Source organism: Podarcis tiliguerta, assembly GCF_965153285.1.
Source record: "Podarcis tiliguerta genome assembly, chromosome: 4".
Lineage (NCBI taxonomy): Eukaryota > Metazoa > Chordata > Lepidosauria > Squamata > Lacertidae > Podarcis > Podarcis tiliguerta.
Window position 1 is genome coordinate 56946291 of NC_139537.1, and position 20556 is coordinate 56966846.

The 20556-nt window shown below is 41.3% G+C and overlaps 1 protein-coding gene and 1 long non-coding RNA gene across 8 annotated transcripts in view; one reads left to right on the top strand and one right to left on the bottom strand.

The window, feature by feature from the left end:
• TSPAN7 (tetraspanin 7) overlaps nucleotides 1-10063 on the bottom strand; it is a 71730-nt gene extending 61667 nt beyond the window's left edge. Inside the window, exon 1 of the mRNA XM_083439148.1 lies at nucleotides 9811-10063. Within this exon, the coding sequence (XP_083295274.1) occupies nucleotides 9811-9891 (81 nt within the window). The 5' untranslated portion in view covers nucleotides 9892-10063. The remainder of the gene's footprint in view (nucleotides 1-9810) is intronic.
• The window catches only part of LOC310676928, a 36639-nt gene continuing 23064 nt past the window's right edge, over nucleotides 6982-20556 (top strand). For 4 of the 7 annotated variants that reach the window (XR_014510792.1, XR_014510793.1, XR_014510794.1 and 1 more), the window contains exon 1: nucleotides 10166-18165. This is a non-coding gene — a long non-coding RNA (uncharacterized lncRNA). Of the gene's footprint in view, nucleotides 7079-10165; nucleotides 18166-20556 lie in introns of those variants that run through there. The other 3 variants (XR_014510791.1, XR_014510796.1, XR_014510797.1) reach the window with 3 other exon arrangements.

Genomic DNA, 20556 nt, shown 5'->3' on the forward strand with positions numbered 1-20556 from the left:
CAGGAAAGAGGAATGTAGGGAAAGCACAGCACCTGCCCAGTGGCAATCGGCACTTCTCCTTGATAGTTGGGTCTAGGCGGGTCTAGCTAGGAAGGTGATCCAAATTTTCTCATAGTCATATGAAACTTTTGAGTTTTGACAGCTGCCACACTACTGAGATAATAGCTGAACTGGGCACAAGCCCACTATACTCAAAACAAAGGAGGTGAACAGCAGGCCACAATGAATACATTACAGACAGATTTTGTGCAGAAAAACAGCAGGCAAGGGGGCAGAAAGACTTGTGTTTCTCTGGTGACTAATGTGCAGCAGCAAGTGAAAATACTCACAGGTAGAGAGTAAGGCATTTGTCCATCTCTAGTTCGGTTCAGGTCTCACATAACTTTCATAATTCTGCTCAGGAATAGAGTATTTAATATTAGCAAAGCTGAAGATTCATCAGGTAAACAGACCAAGTAGAGGCTCACAGAAGCACAGACTTGGAAGGTAATGACTCAAAGGTCATGTAGCCCAATCTCCTGCTAATGTAGGAAATCCATTACTACAACTCAAATTTTTAAAAAAATATTGCTTAAGCCTTGATAAATATTTTTTATATACAGAAATTATGAAAAAGTCAAGTATGTGTGACTGATTAAATTACTGATTAAAGGTACAGCAGGGGAACAACCAAACTAGTTTGATGTTGTGTGATTTGCTTAGTTTCCTTGTTTAATGAAGTTGAACAGTTACTTTGCCTAGTTCATTTGGAATAAATTCAATAAAGTAATCAAAGTTAAAGCTCTACTTCATTAAGCAGCTAAATTATGCAAATAAGAAAAAGTGAAAATTCATGTTATTTGCAATGTAAAAAACATGAAAATTAAGCAATGCACACATTTTGGTTATATTTTTGACAGCCCTATTCTTTTTGAAGGATTATAGCTCTTGTGCAAAGACATGACCTAAAGCTTCAGTGCGCCAGCAGGATGTAAAAAGAAGTTCAGCAGGAAACAAACAAGAATGTGGTCAAGAATAACTACATCTGGAAAGGACAGCCCAAGTTAATCAATGACACAAGATCAAAACTGATAGTTTGGGATCCACTAACAGGCCATGGCTTGATCTAAGATGGATCACAACTGTAGCACAACCACCATACAAATATATGGTATAAACTTAAGAAATGGGTTTCTAAAAGCATGTTTTGATTAAAAGTGAGACCTGGGTCTGGAAAAGTTGAAGACTATTGATCTAGACTATCCAAAAGCAGAAACTGGGGAGCACAATATAATTTTGCAAAAAAAGTTTTACTTTGTGGGTTGAAGTTTACCCTTTTCTTCTCAGTATCAGTACAAAGTGTGGGGTTTTTTTGGGTGAACCTAGAAATGAGGAAAAGACAGGATGTTTTTTAAAAAAACAATAACAACAAAAAACCCTGTAAGATGCTTGCCACTACCACCCCACTGATGCCATTGTATATCTCCTCACTTCTTCCCAAAACCATTTTGGAGTTTTAAGCACAATCCCCAAAATGGCACCAAAATCATTGCCTTCAATATGCCACATGTAAATGAGCTGATGACTGGAGGGTGGGAGAAGTTGTTTTTGTATACCTCTTAAACTTTTATGTGGTATGAGTGGAGGAATAATTGGAATGTGGTTGTAGAGTGTTGGTGTTTGTACTGCAGTGCTACAGTGTTTAGGGTACTCTGCTGGGACGTGGACATAAGTAGTGAGCCTGGTCACACCCATCTCAAGCCTAAAGCTGCATCATCTTGAGTGCAGTTAGATAAGAAAGCACTTGTGCCATTTAACAATCCGAATGAAGGCGGTTTGAAATTATGTTGAGCCACTAATGAAGTCAATGTTGTCGAACTTTCCAGATAATCACATCTTTCAAGGAGTGGGAGTGCCTAATCACAAGTAAATTTACTAGCAAATATATAGCAGCGCTGTCTTTAGCAGTTGTAGACAACATGATGGGGCTGCAATGCTCACCTGACCTCTGGCTGAGTTCCAGGAGGTGTGGAGGAGGCGTGGCACCAGCAGAGCCAATCTGGTACTCCTGCTGGTGCGTTTGCACCTTACCAACCTCATACCACCTCACCCCTTCCCTCTCTCTCCCAATATGCAGCAACAATTCAGCTGGAGGGGAATCTGCTAAGCAGCACAGCCCCATTACACCATGTGCTACTGCTGTTTGGCTTGTTCCTCATAGCCTCTTACCATTCTTGTGCATACACACAAAGGGTAGCATAAGCACAATGAATGATGGTGGGGCACAAAACACAAACCATGTAAAAGCAAGCATATATTTAGAAAGGCTTTTAAAAATACTCCATCACCAAGAGTCAAGTTGGGGGGGACACCCTAATTAAAGCAGCTATTATTGCTACTAAACAATTTCTTGGTTCAAATTGGGTGTTATCTTCTGTACACAAGTGGCATACCTCCTGCCATGGTGTCAAAAGTAAAGGGCAGCATCTCTCTATCTGATTCAGCCAGAGAAGGCTTGTTCTACAGACACGGATTAATTTCTCATGCTAAGCCTTTCCAGGTTTATCTTTCATATTGTCAATTTGTTCACCAGTATTTTCTGAACATATGTTATAGAGCAAAGCAATTGTATTTTCAAAATGCAAAGATCAATGCTTAAAGTTGGGAGCACATTGATCTTGTGATGAAAAAATGATCAATACTTTAATAAGAAAATCTGCTCTCCCAAACCTTATTTCCTTGTCTGCTAGGCATACAACCCCCACTGCTGAATGATTATATATATAATATTATATATATATATATATATATATGCTTTCGTAGATTTTCACGGGTACAGGAATGCAGGTTATGGTGTCCTCGGGTGTCTTCCCGTGTAAAAGTTGGGGTGTCTAGGCGACGTTTCGACGAGGTCTCACTCGTCATCTTCAGGCTGGTGCTTTCGGCTTCTTGTTACTGGAACAGAGCAGGATCTCAGTGTTTGAGTTCCTATAAATACTGTTGAGGAGGTGTGGTGTATAGCCTCCAATGTTCTGGGCAGAGAGGAGGTTCCCAGGCTAGTGTGCCTTTTCTTCTTTTGTTCCTTAATTACTTGAGGGATATCTTGAGTGATTTCTTGAGTGATTTCCTGAATCCCACTTAGGTGGGTCATTAGGTGTGGATTAGTTGCTAAAGCCTTCGTGTCTTGAACTCTTGAACTTTGTGAAGAGTTTTTCTGAGAAGATGGCTGTACTGCACTTGGTTGTGCTCTGGCTTGGTATGTATATATATATACATACTAAATTACAGAGGAACTTTGTAAATGCTTTTTACTTTTCAAAATCATTCTTCTTAGACATTTCAGTAACAGTAACAACAAAAATCTTTTTGGAACTTAACATGAAATCTATGTTTTGAGGCATGTTGGCCATGTAAATTGTCTGAAAGTTTCATTTCTAGAATTCACTATTCTGATTGTGCTTGTTTTTGTTATTTTTTATTAGAATCTACTTTAGTCATACCAGAATCACAGGTAAACCTCTTTAAAAAATATATAGATAGATACTCAGAACAGAAACACAGGCATTCAGCATAACCACTTTAAGTCAATAGCACCGATACATCCAATCCAGCTCTTCACATAGTTTCTGGCAAGATGTCCCACTCCTGTCTAATAAAACAATAAAGCTGGTCAGGAGAGAGGGAACAGCAGACACAAATGCTTGTTTTAATGTATGATTTATGACACAATAGATGGAAGTAGTTACTCTGAAACACAGAAAGCTTGTGCAGGCATTCTGCAGCTATACTAATAGCATAATTCCATATGGCGTTTACTCAGAAATAAGTCCCACTCTGTTCAAGGAGATTGTATTTAGGACTGTAGCCTAAGAAGATGTCTGATAATAAACACCATATTAATGATCTTCAGGGATTAATGCATTGGGATTTGGAGTGGAGAGGGAACTGCTCTCAGAGTCAGCTCAACATGTGCATAATCAACCAAAAGCACTTGTACAAAAGGAGACCATTGAGCTATTACCTCTTTGACCCAAGAATGTCATGTTGCTCCCATCGGACTCGGAGAACACCAGCTCAGAAGTCCTGGTGGAATCACCAGCTCCCTGTTACAGATAAAGCTGCAGCTCCTATTTGGGGCCAATTCTCAAGCTGATTGCTGCAGAAGCAACATCTGGACTCTTACAAAGTCTCCAGCCTGGGCCATGCATGGAACTGTCCAGAGTACCACATATTGCTAAGGCCATTGCTCAAAACAAAACAGCTAATTCTGCTAGTGCAGCAAATGAAGGTGTGATTTGTACAGACACTGGTTAAAAAGTATGGTATGAGGGGCATTGAGAAGCAGATTACTGCCTATATAATGTAGACTACTGCAGTTGTTGCACCTTTCTTTTTACTGTTTACTCGTGTTTTTCAAGACTTTCTAACACCAGAATCTTCACACACACACACACACACACACACACACTTGCTGTTCAGTAGTCAGTATTTTAAAGTACTTAAGATTGTATTTTAACATTGTGATTTAAACATTCACAATGCACTTCCATACTTTTTCTTTCTTAGTGTAGAAAATAACCAGCTCATGTCCTTAAAATAGATAAAGGTTTTAAAACACTAGTCTACTGATTTCAATTTAACACTCATTTGTGCAGGACCCAGAAAACCAACTCATTACTTTCTGCATCGTGACTACTCTTGGAAACGGCAGAAACTGTTCAACTCACTTTACAGTGTTAGGAGGCCCAAAAAGAACCTACATTAAGAAGGGATGGGAAGCAGCACTGTTAGCCGATCTTCTCAAAGCAATTTGCTGAGATGTATAAATGCAAAGTTGAATCAGTGAGCAATAAAACAGAAGCAGTCCAATGAAAATATGGGGTAGGGGGAGTGTTGATTCCACTAACCCAATTAGACATTCATTGCAGGAATGATTAATGCTACCAATAATTCAAAGGCACACACTGTTCTAAGAACAGAGTAAATTTGGCATTCTAATATACAGTTTGTGCTTCTGTGAATGAGGCTAGATCAGCAATTCCATTACAAGTGCCTTCTAGGGGAATAAAATTATCATAGTTATCTTTTTTCTATGCATTGTTTTGCAAGACTTTTATATTTAAGTCCTACAGAAAGGTATTTGCCAGTGTTCCTCTGAGATTCATAATAGTGTGGCACCATGTTTGTAAATAAGAGCAATTTGTAACTACAAAATGGGCACATGACTTAAATTGCAATAGCAAAACACAAGTATAATGAAAGAGGCAAAGAATCCATATACTTCATCCCCTACCAAAATCAGAATGGAGAGAATTTAACCCACCCAAATATGCTGCCTACATTTCCTCCCACCTCATTCTCCTTATTCACACTCCCATCCATAGAAAAGGTATATTAAAAGCTCACGCTTTAGACTGAACGAGAATGTGGCATTTCCCACAGCCCTGAGGGATAGGCACTAATAAATCTGGAGTAACCACCATATTGTGAATGAGCTGAATTCTAGTAAACAACAATGGTACTTAAGCAGTCAAAGGGTGATTTCTGTGTAAATGCAACACATTAGAGCAGGAGATCTGTGATTGATCTTCCAATTTTTTCCCAAATAAAAGCACCCAAATTTATTGGGGGCAGTGAAGTGGCAAACGAACTTTCTCCCCCACACCGTCCCCCTGCTCCTTAAGTTACTATTTCCTATGAAGAGGGAAGATCCAAGCAAGAAAAAGCTATCTGTATTTTTCATGCACAGGGCAAATAGAAGTTGCAGGAGGGTAATTTAGATTGGAAAAATTGCATTGGTGAGGGAACGTTAAATAACCCTGCAGCCAGCAGCTACCCCAATCAAAGTCCCCGCAGACACATGCCTTCATTTAGTTCTATCAAAAAAGCAGATCAATCAATCATGGATCTCCTGCAGTAGCATACAGTTTGGCCCTGACTCATCACTGACTGGAACTAAGGCCCTGTTCCCACACACCATTACTGAGTGCAAGCCACTTCCCTATGGCAAAATTTCACAGCAGTGCAGTAAGTGCAAGAATGCCAGAGTCCCATAGACACATGCATGTCTTCTCAACTGGGCATCAGTTGACTGGGGAAACCCAAGCGATTTGCCACAAGGTTCTAGTATTCATGCATATGCCAAGGTCACGTGGGAATCCCATTGCAGGAAACCTCCCACACCAGTGACAGCATCAGCGTTATGTGTCAACAAGAGCCTAACTAAAGCAGAAAAAAGTTAGAAGAATGCTGTTGTTCATGGTGTGCAACAAAAGCACATTCATTGTGCAAGGAACTATGCAAATGCGCAAGGGATTCATCGTACTCTCACAAAATTAGAATTCTAAAGGTTCTCTGAGAATCCCATTCTTACTGCTTCACACAGGTTTGAAACCTATCTGGGGCTGCAATGAAGATGTAACCTTCATGTCTAATTCATAATTACAGGAAAGAACGAATGTTTGTTTTTTTCTTTTAAAGCCTTTTCATTCCTTGGTTCACCATGACAGGCCCGGAAAGCACCACTACTAATGCCTTCTTACCATCCTTTTAAATATGCCTATTTGTTTTGGTCCTATAGTGTGTCCTATAGCGTCCCACAGTTTGTAAACATTTTTTATTATCCTGGGATTATTGCTCATGAAAAGAACTAGTTAGACAGACTTCAAGGCACAAATCCTCTCTTTAGCCAGAGAACAAGATTCTCTAATCATCTGAAGGAAGCCAACATTTGCACAGATAACACCAAGTGATTTCCTAACAATATTGAGGGAATAACAGTGAGCATTTAAAAAAATAATAATCCTTGTTTCCAAATGCAACACTGCAAAGTCTCTGGATTCTTATACCTCAGCCTTGCACAAGAGGAATCACTTGTAGGCATAAGGGGATAACAGTGCTTTCCTTCCTCTTAAAGCTGTATTGTTTTTCTTTTGGGAGACAACACAAACCTTGCTTGAACAGTACCAGCAATGAAGGGGTAAGGAGAGAGCTGTGAATAGAGCTGGATGTGTGCATTCACTGGAGAAGGACGTGCCGCCCAATCCTACGCATCTTTACTCAGAAGTATGTCTGCTCAATCCAGTCAGTCTTACTCCAAGTAATTCAACATAAGAAAGCAGCCCTACATAATAAAGTGCTTTAAAAATGAAACAAACAAATGTAAGTTATAAAAGCAGTGTGTGTGCGCTGGGAGCTGTCCTCCAGGTTAAATGATAATGCTGGTACTGGAAAAATGATTTGCTTAACAGAGCTTAGGCGGAAGGATGTTTTACATCTCATCACCGCATTCCACATGACAGAGCTATTAAAATGATAATGCGCAATCAGCTTTCCTCAGTATGAAGTGACTAGCTTGTTTTAGTATATTGCATGGTAGACATGCAGATTAAGGCCAGCGGGCCATTATATTGTATTGTCACTATATACCACTGAAGAGTTTTTAATCAGCAAATCATTGTCACAACATGATATGCTGTTTATGTCTGTCATCTTCTGAACAACATACCAGGTTACTAAGAAAATGTCGTTCCCCAGACGCTGTTTGAAAATTCAGGGCTTGTGTTACCCAATGACTCTTTATTGTATCTAGGTCACAGATCATACTGATCATACTAATAAAGTAGTAATATTATTACACTAGCAATGAGCAGTGGAAGATATTCTCTCCCCCACCCCACCCCCGCACTCCCTCAAAGCTGTTGCAAGCAATGCCTGACGTCAGCTTGAAGGGAAAAATTAGAACTAGAATCACCAGCCCTCAAAACAGTAAAACATACATCATACACTGTTTATCTATTTATTTAAAGTATTTCCAGACTGCACTTCATTCAAAACAATCCCATAATGAGGTACAAAGTATAAAAACAAATCACATAAAAACCTTGTATAACGTTAAGTCCATAATCAAGTACCGGTATAATAAATGAACAAGTCTGACGAGGATAGGCTATTCCACTCCACAACCAATTTAACCGAACACCTAAGTGAACAAACATGTTTTTAAAAAATGCCTAAAACCTTTCAGAATCAGCACCAGTTGAATTTTTGAGGGAGGGCACTCCACAATTGGAATGTTACTGTAGAGGACACCTCCCATACAAAACTATGCCCAGCTAACACAGTACACGGTATGGATAAGCAGGAAAGTCTCTTGAAACCAATCATGGATAACACCTAATAGCAGTACAACCTTATACTCCCATCAGCAAAACCGAAGCAAGGCATACATGTTACATTCTTCTAGCCCCTTGATTCCAAACACATTTACATGCAAATAATCCCCACTGACTTCAGTGGAGTTTGCTTCCACATGTGTGCTGACAAGCACAGCTGACTACATCCTTAAGCTTCCTTTGTCGAGCATGTGCTAGCATTTCAGTACTGTGAACCACATAATCTATTTTTATTACTGTGATTTAAGAACAATAAAATGTGTATTTCAATGCTTTATTACTGTGGGTAGCTGTGTTGTTCCAGTGGAAGGAGACGAAAGGACAAATCAGGGGAAATATCATACTTTCACGCAAAATTTTCTAGCATGCAAAACTCACTTTCTAAAACATATGATGCTGATTCTCTATTTTGCATATGCTGTATGTGTCAACAGCTACATTGACAACCACTACTGTGAACAAGGAGCACAGCAATAAAAGTTGATCTCACTAAATGCAGGTGGCATTTATCCAAATATAATATGGGAGTGGGCAGTGCTGAATAGTTAGGAGAGCTGCCTGCAGTATATACAAAGGCAAAGCCATGGAGACAACAACCTTTTTTGGGGGGGGGAGGCTGCAATTTATTTTAATGAAGGATATAGATAGAGATAGATAGATGTTGTTTTTTACTCTTACAATAGCTTCATCAGTGAGCTGTCAATCATACTTCCCACACATACTGGCTGGTAGAGAATTCATATATAATATAATCTATAACAGGGTTGTGTTTTAAGCTACTGACTTCCCTGTGTGTTCATGCATGATGCACCAATTGCCTCATTCATAAACACCACAGTTCTCTTTATTCTTACTACCAGATTCATCCATCTAGGAGGCAGGTTGCAATTTAAAAGTCATTTTGAGTGGTCCAAACGCCCTAAAATGTATCTAGCTTCCTGCAATAAATGCCCTTCTGTCCTGCGCATATGCATGCGCATATATATATGAGAGAATGAGAGAAATATCACTGTGAGGTGGTTAAGACGCAAAACGCTCCCAAAAAAATCCAGGCAGAAGTACATTCATATAACGATTCTCTACTGCAACGACATGACCGTGTCGGCCAGCCCTCTGTCAGGACAGCAGATTGATTACGAATGGCTATATTTCAAGCTTTCAAGGCGGAGGTGCTATTGCGAGACCATCGGGGAAAAGCCGGGGGTATATCGTATCACAGAAAGAGAAATAAAATGCAGTGCGTGAAGCTCACCGAGGCCGGCAACTTTCTTCCTGAAGCTGCTTCCGAAGGAGCTCTTTTATGTTTGAAAGGGGTGCTGGTGGTGCAAATCAGGCACAAACCTCAAATCCCTTCCTCCATTAGAAAGCCAGTCAATGATAAACCAGGAGCCGAGCGTGGAGGGCAGGGCGACTCGCGCTGCAAAATCTCCCCAGGCAAGGCGCCGTTTGCGCAGCAACGTGAGCCGCTGCAGCTCCCCTTGCAACGCACCGTTATCTTCCCCCGTTTACTAAAGAGGACACACAAACACACACACACCCTCCCGGGGCGCAAGGCGAGGGGATTAATTGCCGCCCCCCGGCGCCCCCAAACCCCTCGCCCAGCCTCCCGGGGCTGCTTCCAGTGTGGGGCTTTGTTTCCATGGCGGGGGACACTCACCCAGAAAACGAAGGAGTAGATGATGAGGAGGGTTTTCAGACACGTTATGACGGGTTTGGTCTCCATTCTCCTCGATGCCATAATACTGAGATCCCGGCTGCTGGCTCTGGGCAGGGGAGGGAGGAGGAGGAGGAGGAGGAGCCGCGGCGGCGGCGGCGGAGGGAGGAGGGGCTCCGGGCTGGCTTCGCGCCTCCACCGAGCGGCGCTGCTTCCCGCCGCCTGCCTCTGCTCTGCTCCCGATACGGCTCGCTGCGACGAGGGCTGACAGGCCGAGCTGCTCGCGCGCGCTTCTGGACCGCTGCCGCCCTGCGCCCCGCCGCTTCCCGCAGCCACCCCGAAACGCCACAGCTTGGCATTGTGCGGTCACAGCGGCGGAGAAGGCGGCGGGGGAGGTTCGCACCACGCGCCTCGCCACCTGCCGCGCCGAGGAACGCAGCGGGCGGAGCGCGGAGAAGGCCCCCGTGTTCCCCTGCACCCCCCACCCACAACCACCCTTTTCTTTTATCGACGTGTTTGGATTCGGGAAGGAAGGGTTCTGAGGGGCAAGAGCAAGGGGGACCCCCGGGTGGCGGTGGCGCTGGAGTCGTGCCTGTTTACATGCAAAAGATACGCAAGCCGTGGCGCAGAAAGAAGAAAAGCGTCTCTTTCCGAGGAGAGATTAGAATGAAGGGGAGGGAGGCGAATGTAGGACGCGCCTGCGAGGGGGAGAGAGAGAGGGGGGATGTGCCGGTGACAATATGGCACAGGGGGCTGGTCTTTTCCGTTTCATTAACTGAAAAAGAAGAAGAAGAAAGAGATTTGTTCATTTGTATTTTAATCCAGACCACACACACAAAGTGATCAATAATAGCAGGGACTTTGCTCCCAGGCTTACAAAACATGGGATACAAAAGGGGGGAAAGAGGGGCTGGGAAGGAGAAGGAGGAAATAAACTGAGGCACAAGCTGTAATTGTGGCACCTTAAAGGCTAACCAATGTGGTGTGAGCCTTCGATGGATGATGCATGATGATTTGCAGGTACATAAATACTTGACGGGGAGGGGGTGGAGATTGTAGACAGGCAGAGCTGAATTCCCATGATCTCTAGCCTTTTCCTTGCTGGTTGGAGCTGATGGGAGTTGTAACCCCTTTCTGTTGATAACCACCTTTAGGATCCTCGGAAGCTGAAATGTCTTTTTCCGATGTCAGTTTTGTATCCATTCATACTTTTGCATACATATTGGCCATAGATAGAATGACGTTGCTGGCAGATGCAGACATATATCATATTGGAAGATGAGCAGGTGAATAAGCTCCTGATGTTGTGGAAAGCATTTTTAGGTCCTGTAATAGGGCTTCCAGAGTAGATGTGGTGCTCAGAGTTGGCATCTTGAGTCTACAAATGTTCTAGTACAGTGGTACGCCGGGTTACAGACGCTTCAGGTTACAGACTCCACTAACCCAGAACTAGTACCTTGGGTTAAGAACTTTGCTTCAGGATGAGAACAGAAATCACATGGCGGTGGCACAGCAGCAGCGGGAGGCCCCATTAGCTAAAGTGGTACCTCAGGTTAAGAACAGTTTCAGATTAAGAATGGACCTCCAGAATGAATTAAGTTCTTAACTCGAGGTACCACTGTAATTGCTCTTTCTGGCAAGAAGGGGAGAAATAAGAGCCCTGCCTCAGGTTGGTCCCCTTTGCAATGATGCTCTTCCAGGGAGGCTCTCCCAGTGATTCTGGATCATAGCAGAGGCCAGTGTCTGCTGCCCTTCAGCTCTGCAGCCTTGGTTGGAGCCAAGTGTTTTTTTCTGGCAGGGAGTGGGGAAGGAAATTCCCTGCAGATGCTTCTTCTGTGGTCAGTGAATGAGGCCAGACTGGTTTTCCCCATGCTATTATGTTTTTCCTGGGAGGGAAGGGAGACAGTCTTCCAGTGGCCCCTGGTCCCCTGGCTGAGGACAGACCAGAATGTGCTGCCCTTCAGCGCTGCAGTCCCAGCACAACAGGCAGTTGTCCCAGCACAACAGGCTGTCCTTTCTCACAGGGAGGGAGGAAGAAAACTTCCTGCGGTGACTTCGGTCACACCCACACTATACATTTAAAGCACATTTAGCACACAGCTAAAGCACATGGCTTACCCCAAAGAATACTGTTAACTAATTTGCTAAGGGTGCTGTAGCTCTCTCAGAAGTATGTAAGGTATGGATGTGACCTACTCTGGTCAGTGGATGAGGCCAGGTTGGTCTCCCTCTGTACAGAAAAGTTGGCCATGCCATTTTCATCTACATCTGCCACACACAGGCTTCCACTTCAGCAAATGTCCCTGAGAACATTGGAACCCTACATGCACATATAGACAGCATGCCCAGTTAGGTTCAGGCTGGGCACTTGGCACATCCTTTCCCCCAAATGCTATTCCCTGAAGTGGCTACATGAAAGGTCCCTTGCAAGGCAAGGTAAAACCATACCTTCTAAACTGTGCCCCTGCCACCAAATGGAGAATGATGTGTTTATTTAGAGATGAGGGAGAAATGGCATTCTTCATACAGAATAAAGTCATATTTGCCATTGGTAGTAAGAAACACTGGATTGTGTGACACAGGGAAAGGATGCATGTGATCTAATGATCGGGGGGGGGGATATAAGTACAGTGGTACCTCGGGTTATATACGCTTCAGGTTACAGACGCTTCAGGTTACAGACTCCGCTAACCCAGAAATAGTACCTCGGGTTAAGAACTTTGCTTCAGGATGAGAACAGAAATCATGCTCCAGCGGCACGGCCCCATTAGCTAAAGTGGTGCTTCAGGTTAAGAACAGTTTCAGGTTAAGAACAGACCTCCGGAACGAATTAAGTACTTAACCCGAGGTACCACTGTGCTTGCTTTCACCAAATATCATGTTCCACAGAAACTCCTGTGTTTTAACTAAACTAGCACAAGTCAAACAGTTGTAATGCACTGTTAACATATTAGAACTTTTGAGCCACAATCCTAAAGCTACTTACTTCATACAAGTTAAATTTACTTCAGTAGTAATACTTCAAAATAAGGAGACTGAGAATTACTACAAATTGTTCAGGGTCAGTTGAAACCAAGTTAAAACCAACATTATTGAGCTGCAGTTAATGAACTAGTTGATCTCCACACAGATCAAGTAATTATTTCAGTCATTGCTGTCATTACGGTACAACACAAATGTCAATCAAAACTAGAGCTGGAGTCCAAGTCATTTCACTTTAACTCATAGTAAATGAGAATCAGACATTATTCCAAGTAGAACTTTGAGTTGGCATTTATTATCAATGTGTTTGGTAACAGCCAACCCAATTCTTGGAGTGCTAGTTCTTATTTATTAATTTATATAACACTTAATGTTAAGACTTTGAAGTGATTTACAAAATATAAAAAACCATTTTACAACACCATTAAAATACACAGTAATTGAAGTGCACAATAATAACAACACACAACAAACAGTCCCATCAAAACAGTAACATATAAATATTCATATTTAAAATGTACAATAAACTATGGTTAACACCACAGGAAATGGAAATACAATAGGAAATGGAATTTGATTATACAGATATGGGTGTGAAGTAAAGGATATAGAACAAGAAAAGAATGATGGAATATAATTTCAATAGTGATCACAGTGGAGAGACTTTTAACATGGATACGGATGGATGAATTTACTATTACTCAATATGAAGACATGTTTGTGGGAATTACTAGAGGCAAAGTTGATATAAAAGAAAAAAACAGTTGACATTTACTACTAATAATAACTGTTTGGGATCTCTTGGAATTTTTGTGGGGAAAGGAAATGAATGATTTTGAGATACTTGGATTTAAAAGAAACATTGTTTAACAGAAAGTGGAGAAGATGAATGTTATGGAGTGAATGTCTTAAATAATATTTTTTAATTATGTAACTGGCAGATAGAAATTCAGAAGCCTTTTTTTATTTTTGATTGTTTCTTTTTTATTTTCTTTCTTTTCCTTTTCCTGTCTTCTTCTTGCTTCTTTCTTTTTCTTTCCCCATTGCCCACCCCGTTTCTGTTTATTTTCTTTCTTCTTTTGTGTTCTCTGCTCCGGGCCTTTATTAGGGTCCAAGGATTGTGCACTCATGGGGGTAGTAGATGGTTGATAGAGGGACCTTGGGTGGGAGGCAGGGAAATGTTGGTCTATGAAGATGAGAGGCTGGGAGGCGAAGGAAAAGATCCCAGATGATAGCTTCTTTAAAAAAAGTAGCTTGAAAGTAGAACTATCCCAGTGAAATTAAGATTACACTTTTTTGTTTCTTTCCTGCACTTAAGGCTGTCACTATTCCCCCACTCCTGGAAACATTTTACTTAATCTAAAAAAAAATATGCATAAAACATTATTTATTGGAGCTGTAGTAAAGTTTAGCTGCTCTCAGGCTATTAAGCTATCCTTTTTCACTCATTAAACCACAACACATTTCCTCATGCATTATTTAGCATAAAAGCGTGTAACCTCTATTGTTCTTATCTAGGTAAATCATGTTTGTATTCCAATCACTTTTCCTTGAGCTTAGAATTTTCTTCATCTCCATTTTACCCCAGGACTGCAGGATCGCACCACTTTCCCATTTGCTCAAGAAAGCTACATTGTTCTGATAACAATAAGTTCATGTTTTTGCTTACCGTTCCAACTCCCTGTTTTCTTTGCAACCAGCTCTCTATTAACTCCCTTTTTTCTCACCTTGTGTTCCATAGTGTGCTCTCTTCCTTCTGCACCGCCACAAGCTTCTCTGAACCCTGTTCTGATACCCACTCTGCTTTTCTCTATCCACTTCACAGAAAGGCCCTATGCTTGCTTGTGTTACATGGCTAGTTCAAGTAAACACCGGGGGGAGGGGAGGATGAACATACCAGCTCTTCCTGGTGGTCCCCCAATTGCCAATTCAGTGGTCTTCTACAAGCCGGAAAGCAACAGTTTCAGACAGTAAGCCTTTTGTATCTATGGAGGTCCTCCATGCATTTAAGAACCCCGAAATATCAGGATTATATGATGCTGGCATTCTTGCATCCTTATCCCTTTTGATAGGAAGAGGCGATCCTTAGCCCACCCACCCAACCCTCTCCTTACATTATGTTGGTAGTGTGGTATCTGCTGCAGTGCAAAATATCATTTGAGAAGTCCAGGAATGTCCTGCTGCTGCTAACTTCTTCAGCATTGCCTTTCCTGGAAACTGGGCCACACATTTTCAATGAATTCCAACATCACACATGAAATCTATGTAGGACCTGTCTACACAGGCTAGCAAATGTAACAATAATGTAGTGCCCCCCAGGAGTAACCCCGCTACCATCTCTTGCAGCAGAAGCAACAAAAAGAGTCTTGTGGCATCTTAAAGACTAGCAAATGTATTATGGAACCAGCCTGGGGGAGTATAGTCTACTTCAGACACATGACATATTATCCTGAGTTACAGGTGTATATGTATGTGGGATCCAACAATGTAGTTCCACTAGGGCAAAAACTTTCAGCTGTGCAACAGAATTTCCCCTCCTTTACAAACAAATTTCTATAGGTCAGGCAATTGTTAAAAGTCTAGGAAGCATGCCACAAAACAAGTTTTCAACCTTAATTCCACAGTGTTTTCTGTCTGAGAGACTGGGGACGTACTGTGGAAACAATGTTGTGTGCAGGCTGAGGAGGATGAATCTCAGAGGGGCGGGAAGACCTGCAACAAGGGCTTAATTTGTGTGAAAGCTAACCAAGGCCTGGAGCCTAGGGATTCTAACATTTTGTTAGAAGCAGTATTTATCTGCACACCTTGTATATGATTGCCAATGATTTGAGAATACGCCTTTAACTGCTATTGAATGAACCAACAATTCCACCTGTGAGGAACTAGCGTAAGATGTTTTTGTGCTAAGGAAAGTAGTACTGGTAAAGGAAAGCTTGTACAAATGATGTGAAGCTGCTATCAAAACATCTCATTGAAAGCTACACTTAGAACATAGCTAAATTACAGACTTACCTGGTTTAATAGGCCTTGTCTCTTGCCAAGGAGCTCTAGGAACGGTGATTTTGTGAAAACAGGCAGGGACCTAACAAAATTTTCAGCAACCCTTTGGGAGCATCTATGACAAATGAAGTAGTATGAAACCAGTGGATTTTTGTGGTGCAGATATACCCCTTCTGAAAGAAATATTTAGCAGTTGTGCTTTCATAACAATTATCTTTTCGCATGATTTTTGCTAAAACAATCTGTTCTTCATATGGAAAACATGTAGCTTGGAGGTGACGGTAAAGAGACAACAGAGGATGAGTATGGATTTCATTTCTATATACTGGAAAGATGGGATCCAGATCTCTGACCAGTTCCTTCTTAGGCTCTGCCAAAAAGGAAATCAGTGCCAGCTTCACCACACATGCTACCCTTTCCACTGGCAAATAATGCATTCAGAAAGAGGAGTGTGGGAAAATATATGTGAATCAGCTCAGAGGCACCTAGAGATGCTTTACTGTGATGTGCATAGCTCAGAAATCAAAGTGTTTGAAAGGTAAGGAATTCAGAGCCTCAGACGGCTGTGTACAATTGCTCAAGATTGCTGTTATAAGTGAAATTATCTAAGGTGGCTAGGAATGATAACAGTGCCCCATCGGCTTCTGAGAAATTCATGATTCATGTTACCAAAATGTACAAAGCTGCCCAAATATTAACAAAAGGTGGAACAACCTTTGGAACATCTTCAGACATATTCAGACAAGACAGAGAAGTTACAGTACAAAAGTACAAATCATAAAGATCAGGTGCTACAAACATCTGAGGTTCTGCTGCTGTAGAAAAGTAACTGTATCCCATCACTTCTGTCCTAAAAACACCAATGTTACATTGTTCTGTCACAACTCCTTTTCATGGAATATACAAAATTTATTGGTGTGAGTAAAGTGTCTCTTTGTTCAGTCAACTTTCAACATAATCCATTTGCTCTGGGGGATAGCAGAAGAAGCAAGAAACTGAAAATACGATGTTTTTCCTTCTGTAGGGATGGATCAAAAGGCAAAATCAGATTTCAGGATGTGGCAATGTATCCATTTGGTCCTTACTGCAAGATATGGCATCTCCCTAATAGCCACAATCCCCAGCAGAATCCTCTATACACAGTATGGCGTGTGTTTTTTTACTGTCAGGATAAAACAGGATAAATGGAAGAAATAGCCAGAGGTAAGAAGATGACAACAAGGAATGTGTTGATGTTGCAACAAAATGCATTCCACACCTGGTGCTCGTGCTATTGCTTTTTAGGCGGATGTAGTGAAGACCTTTTTGTTCTCCAAAGCCTCATAATTTTAATTATAGTGGTAGATCACTTTTAGTGTTTTTAGAACTTTGCACTAAGTTATTCCCCTTCCTGGGTTTATGTTGGTTTTAAATTGTTTTTAGCTGTTGTGCTTGCATTGGTTTTAGCTGATTTGATTTATTCATAATCTCTTTCATTTGATTTTATCATTTAAATTTTGCATTGTATTTTGCATTTTTAATGGTCTGCAAACTTCCCAGATAACTCAGTTATAGGGATGGTATCTTACTGTAACAAATAAAAAATTCCTAAATGGCTTCAGTCCTGTATACCTGAAGGAGCATCTCCATCTCCAGACACTGAGATCCAGTGCCAAGGGCCTTTTGGTGGTTCCCTCATTGCGAGGTTACAGGGAACCAGGCAGAGCGGCTTCTCAGTAGTGGTGCCCACCCTCCCGTCAGATGTCAAGCAAATAAACAACTATGTTTAGAAGACATCTGAAGGCAGCCCTGTCTAGAGAAGTTTTTAATGTTTGATGCTTTAACTGTGTTTGATGTTTTAATTTATTGGAAGCCACCCAGAGTGGCTGGCACAACTCAGTCAGGTGGGCAGCTTATAAATAATATATCATTTCTGTTATATTACTGAGAATCATAGTTAAGAACAGTTGTGAAATAGAACACAATGTTCAAAAGAAATTGAATTTTATTCTCTGAGCATCTGGGATGGTCAAGATAAAGAGCCCTAGCAAGCATGGTCAATAGCCAGAAATGATGGGAGCTATAGTTCAAGAACATCTGGAGGGCCAAAGATTCCCCACATTTGGCCTAGATCTAGAAAATGTCTCAACTCTCACGCCTTTCTACATAATTCTATATAATTCTTCAGATTATTTTCTTTTCCTTTCTCTCTCTCTCTGGTTAGACAGTCACCAGAGGAATGCTCATGATTAGGCCTTGCAGAACCACTTGGAAAGGACAGCACTACACTGTAGATCTGAATGATTTCATTCACAGCCGTAAGGAGTCACAAGAAGTATATCCCATTCAAGTTCAGCCAGTTTATAGCTCCCTCAATCAAATGGTGCAATTCCTAAAGTAAGTCCTTTCACTTGTGAGATACTTACAAATGGCATTTTGGTGGGCCTGTCAGATGATACTTATTATGCCATTCATGAGGCATGCTAGCTCAGCGGGGAGCAGCCACCAGTTAACTGGTATCTTTACAAAATAAGGAAGTGACTCTCCCTCTATTGCAGAGCTTTCCACTATAAATTCACCAGCATTTTAATGTTCGTGTCTCCTACTGTACAATTCTGTGTGCAATCTTGCCTAACATACCTATTTTATAAGCTACTTCCTTTAATATAATGCATTTCTGTATTTTCATTTCAGTAACATATGCATTAGTATTAATATTCCCCTAATAGATGCATTTTGTACACTTATTTTTGGCTGGAAAACTGCATTACAAAGTTCAGAGAAATGTGAATTTTTAAGATAGCTGCATTTCAGTTCATATATTGTTTTATTAATTGGGTTCATATTATGTAGACTGAATTTCTCCCCCGGCCACCACCACCACCACTTACAACTTGCAAGTATTGAATGCCCTGGCAGTGTCCTTTCAGTCCCTAAAAGGGAAATGTTTTATTTGTAATTTAGATCACTGCATAAGTGCAATCACCTTCTACTTGCAGAACACTTCTAAGTGGACCTTGAGGAAACCTATACCCTTACATAGATCCTATCCCAAGGGAAGATTTTACAGATAGATACTGTGACCTGTATCTTGCATCCTGGGCCCCAATTATTCCAGGAAGGGTCAAATATGTGCAGCATCCAGTGGTAGCATCAGCGTACGCAGATCTTCATGTTTGTTCTCACATCTATAGTTCTCTCAGTCAAGACACATATGCGATTCTGGGGATTTACCAAAACAGGCACGACTATTTCTGAGATAAATGCATCAGGTAAAAGAGACACATTAGCACATTTCAGTTAGTGCTGGGTTGTGACTAGGGCTTTTGTTTCTTGTGGAATGACTATTGATTCCAAAGGAAAATGCATGCTTATTGTTATAAGATGCAAATTCTGCTGAATGGAAATCTCATTCACGTCTCATTGAAACGAATGGAAGTTGCTAAGCCACAGTTTCTGGAGAACCATATTGTACATGACTAGAATTAAAACTGTGTCTTTTGGAAGGAACACATTTCTAAATATTCATGGGGAACTATGATCAATGAGGTGTATGGACCCAGATCTATCCCACTGAGACCAGAAGACTGAAATATCAAATTGCTAGAGCTCAATGAGGAGGACTTTCCTTTTTATGCTGTCCTGTGTTCCATCATTAATCACAAAAGATTGGCGCTGCCAGTGCCACCAACAGAAGCAAAACAAATGAGGAATTTCCAGGCAATGAACAGAAGCATTTAAGCCTCCAACTTGGATGCTTTAATTGTTTGACTGTATATCACTGAGAGACTTCATGAGGCAACTGACAAATATGATTTAAAAAACCCTTCTACCTGATTAAGAATACTTTGAAACTTTAAAACTTGCCCACTTTAGATCAATATAATATATTGTAATGACTCTGCCACTAGATTTCATTGAATGTTAGAACTAGACATTCACTCTCCCTTCCATTCTAAACAGAGGAGAGTTGCAAATGGTTTATTAGCAAGCTGGTGATGGCTGATGTGCCTTCTTTGTTTTCATTGATGGGAGGCAGCCTACACCATTTTGTGATTTTGGCTATTTTTCTGCTCTTTTAGATGTGGTAGCTATTTTGTGTCATGTCATGCCTTCCCCCACACAGCAGCCATTTTGTGTTTTGCCACACCATTTTGTGATTAGCAGCCAAAGCACTTTCTCAAATTCCAAATGCGCCAACTGGTTGAAACAGGTTGGCAACCCCAGTTCTAACCACGGTTGCATAGAAGGGCCTCAAGACCAAACATATTTCCACAAGTGGCTCATCTAATAAACTTTCTGTCTTAATTTGCTCCTTCCATCAGAAGCAATTAATGTCTCAGGGACACAGAGCAGAATGGAAGAACAGCTTGGAAATATACCTTTTTCATGGCAAGAAACATTATCTCCTAACTTCCAGAAGGATGTTTACTCCTAGTTCTTCAAGCTGCATCTTGTGATCTTAGGCAAAGGCATCTATTTTGCTTCTACTGTAGGCTATGCACATGAATCCCCCCCCCCAAAAAAAGTGGACTGCATTACATGAGAACCCCCACCATGTTTTCATTCCTGTGTTGATCGTTCAAAGAACAGATATGTGATATTTAATAACTGCCAGTCCTACCTACACCTCCTGATGCATTATAAAAACTTCTGTTCAATTGATAAATAATTGGTTTGACACAAGTTAAAACCAATTAAAACCTGATTAAAATTGTGTGATCTGCAGAGCTTCGGAGCCAACTCTCTGACCTGATGCCATCTTAACTAGAAGTCTTCGACCGTGTT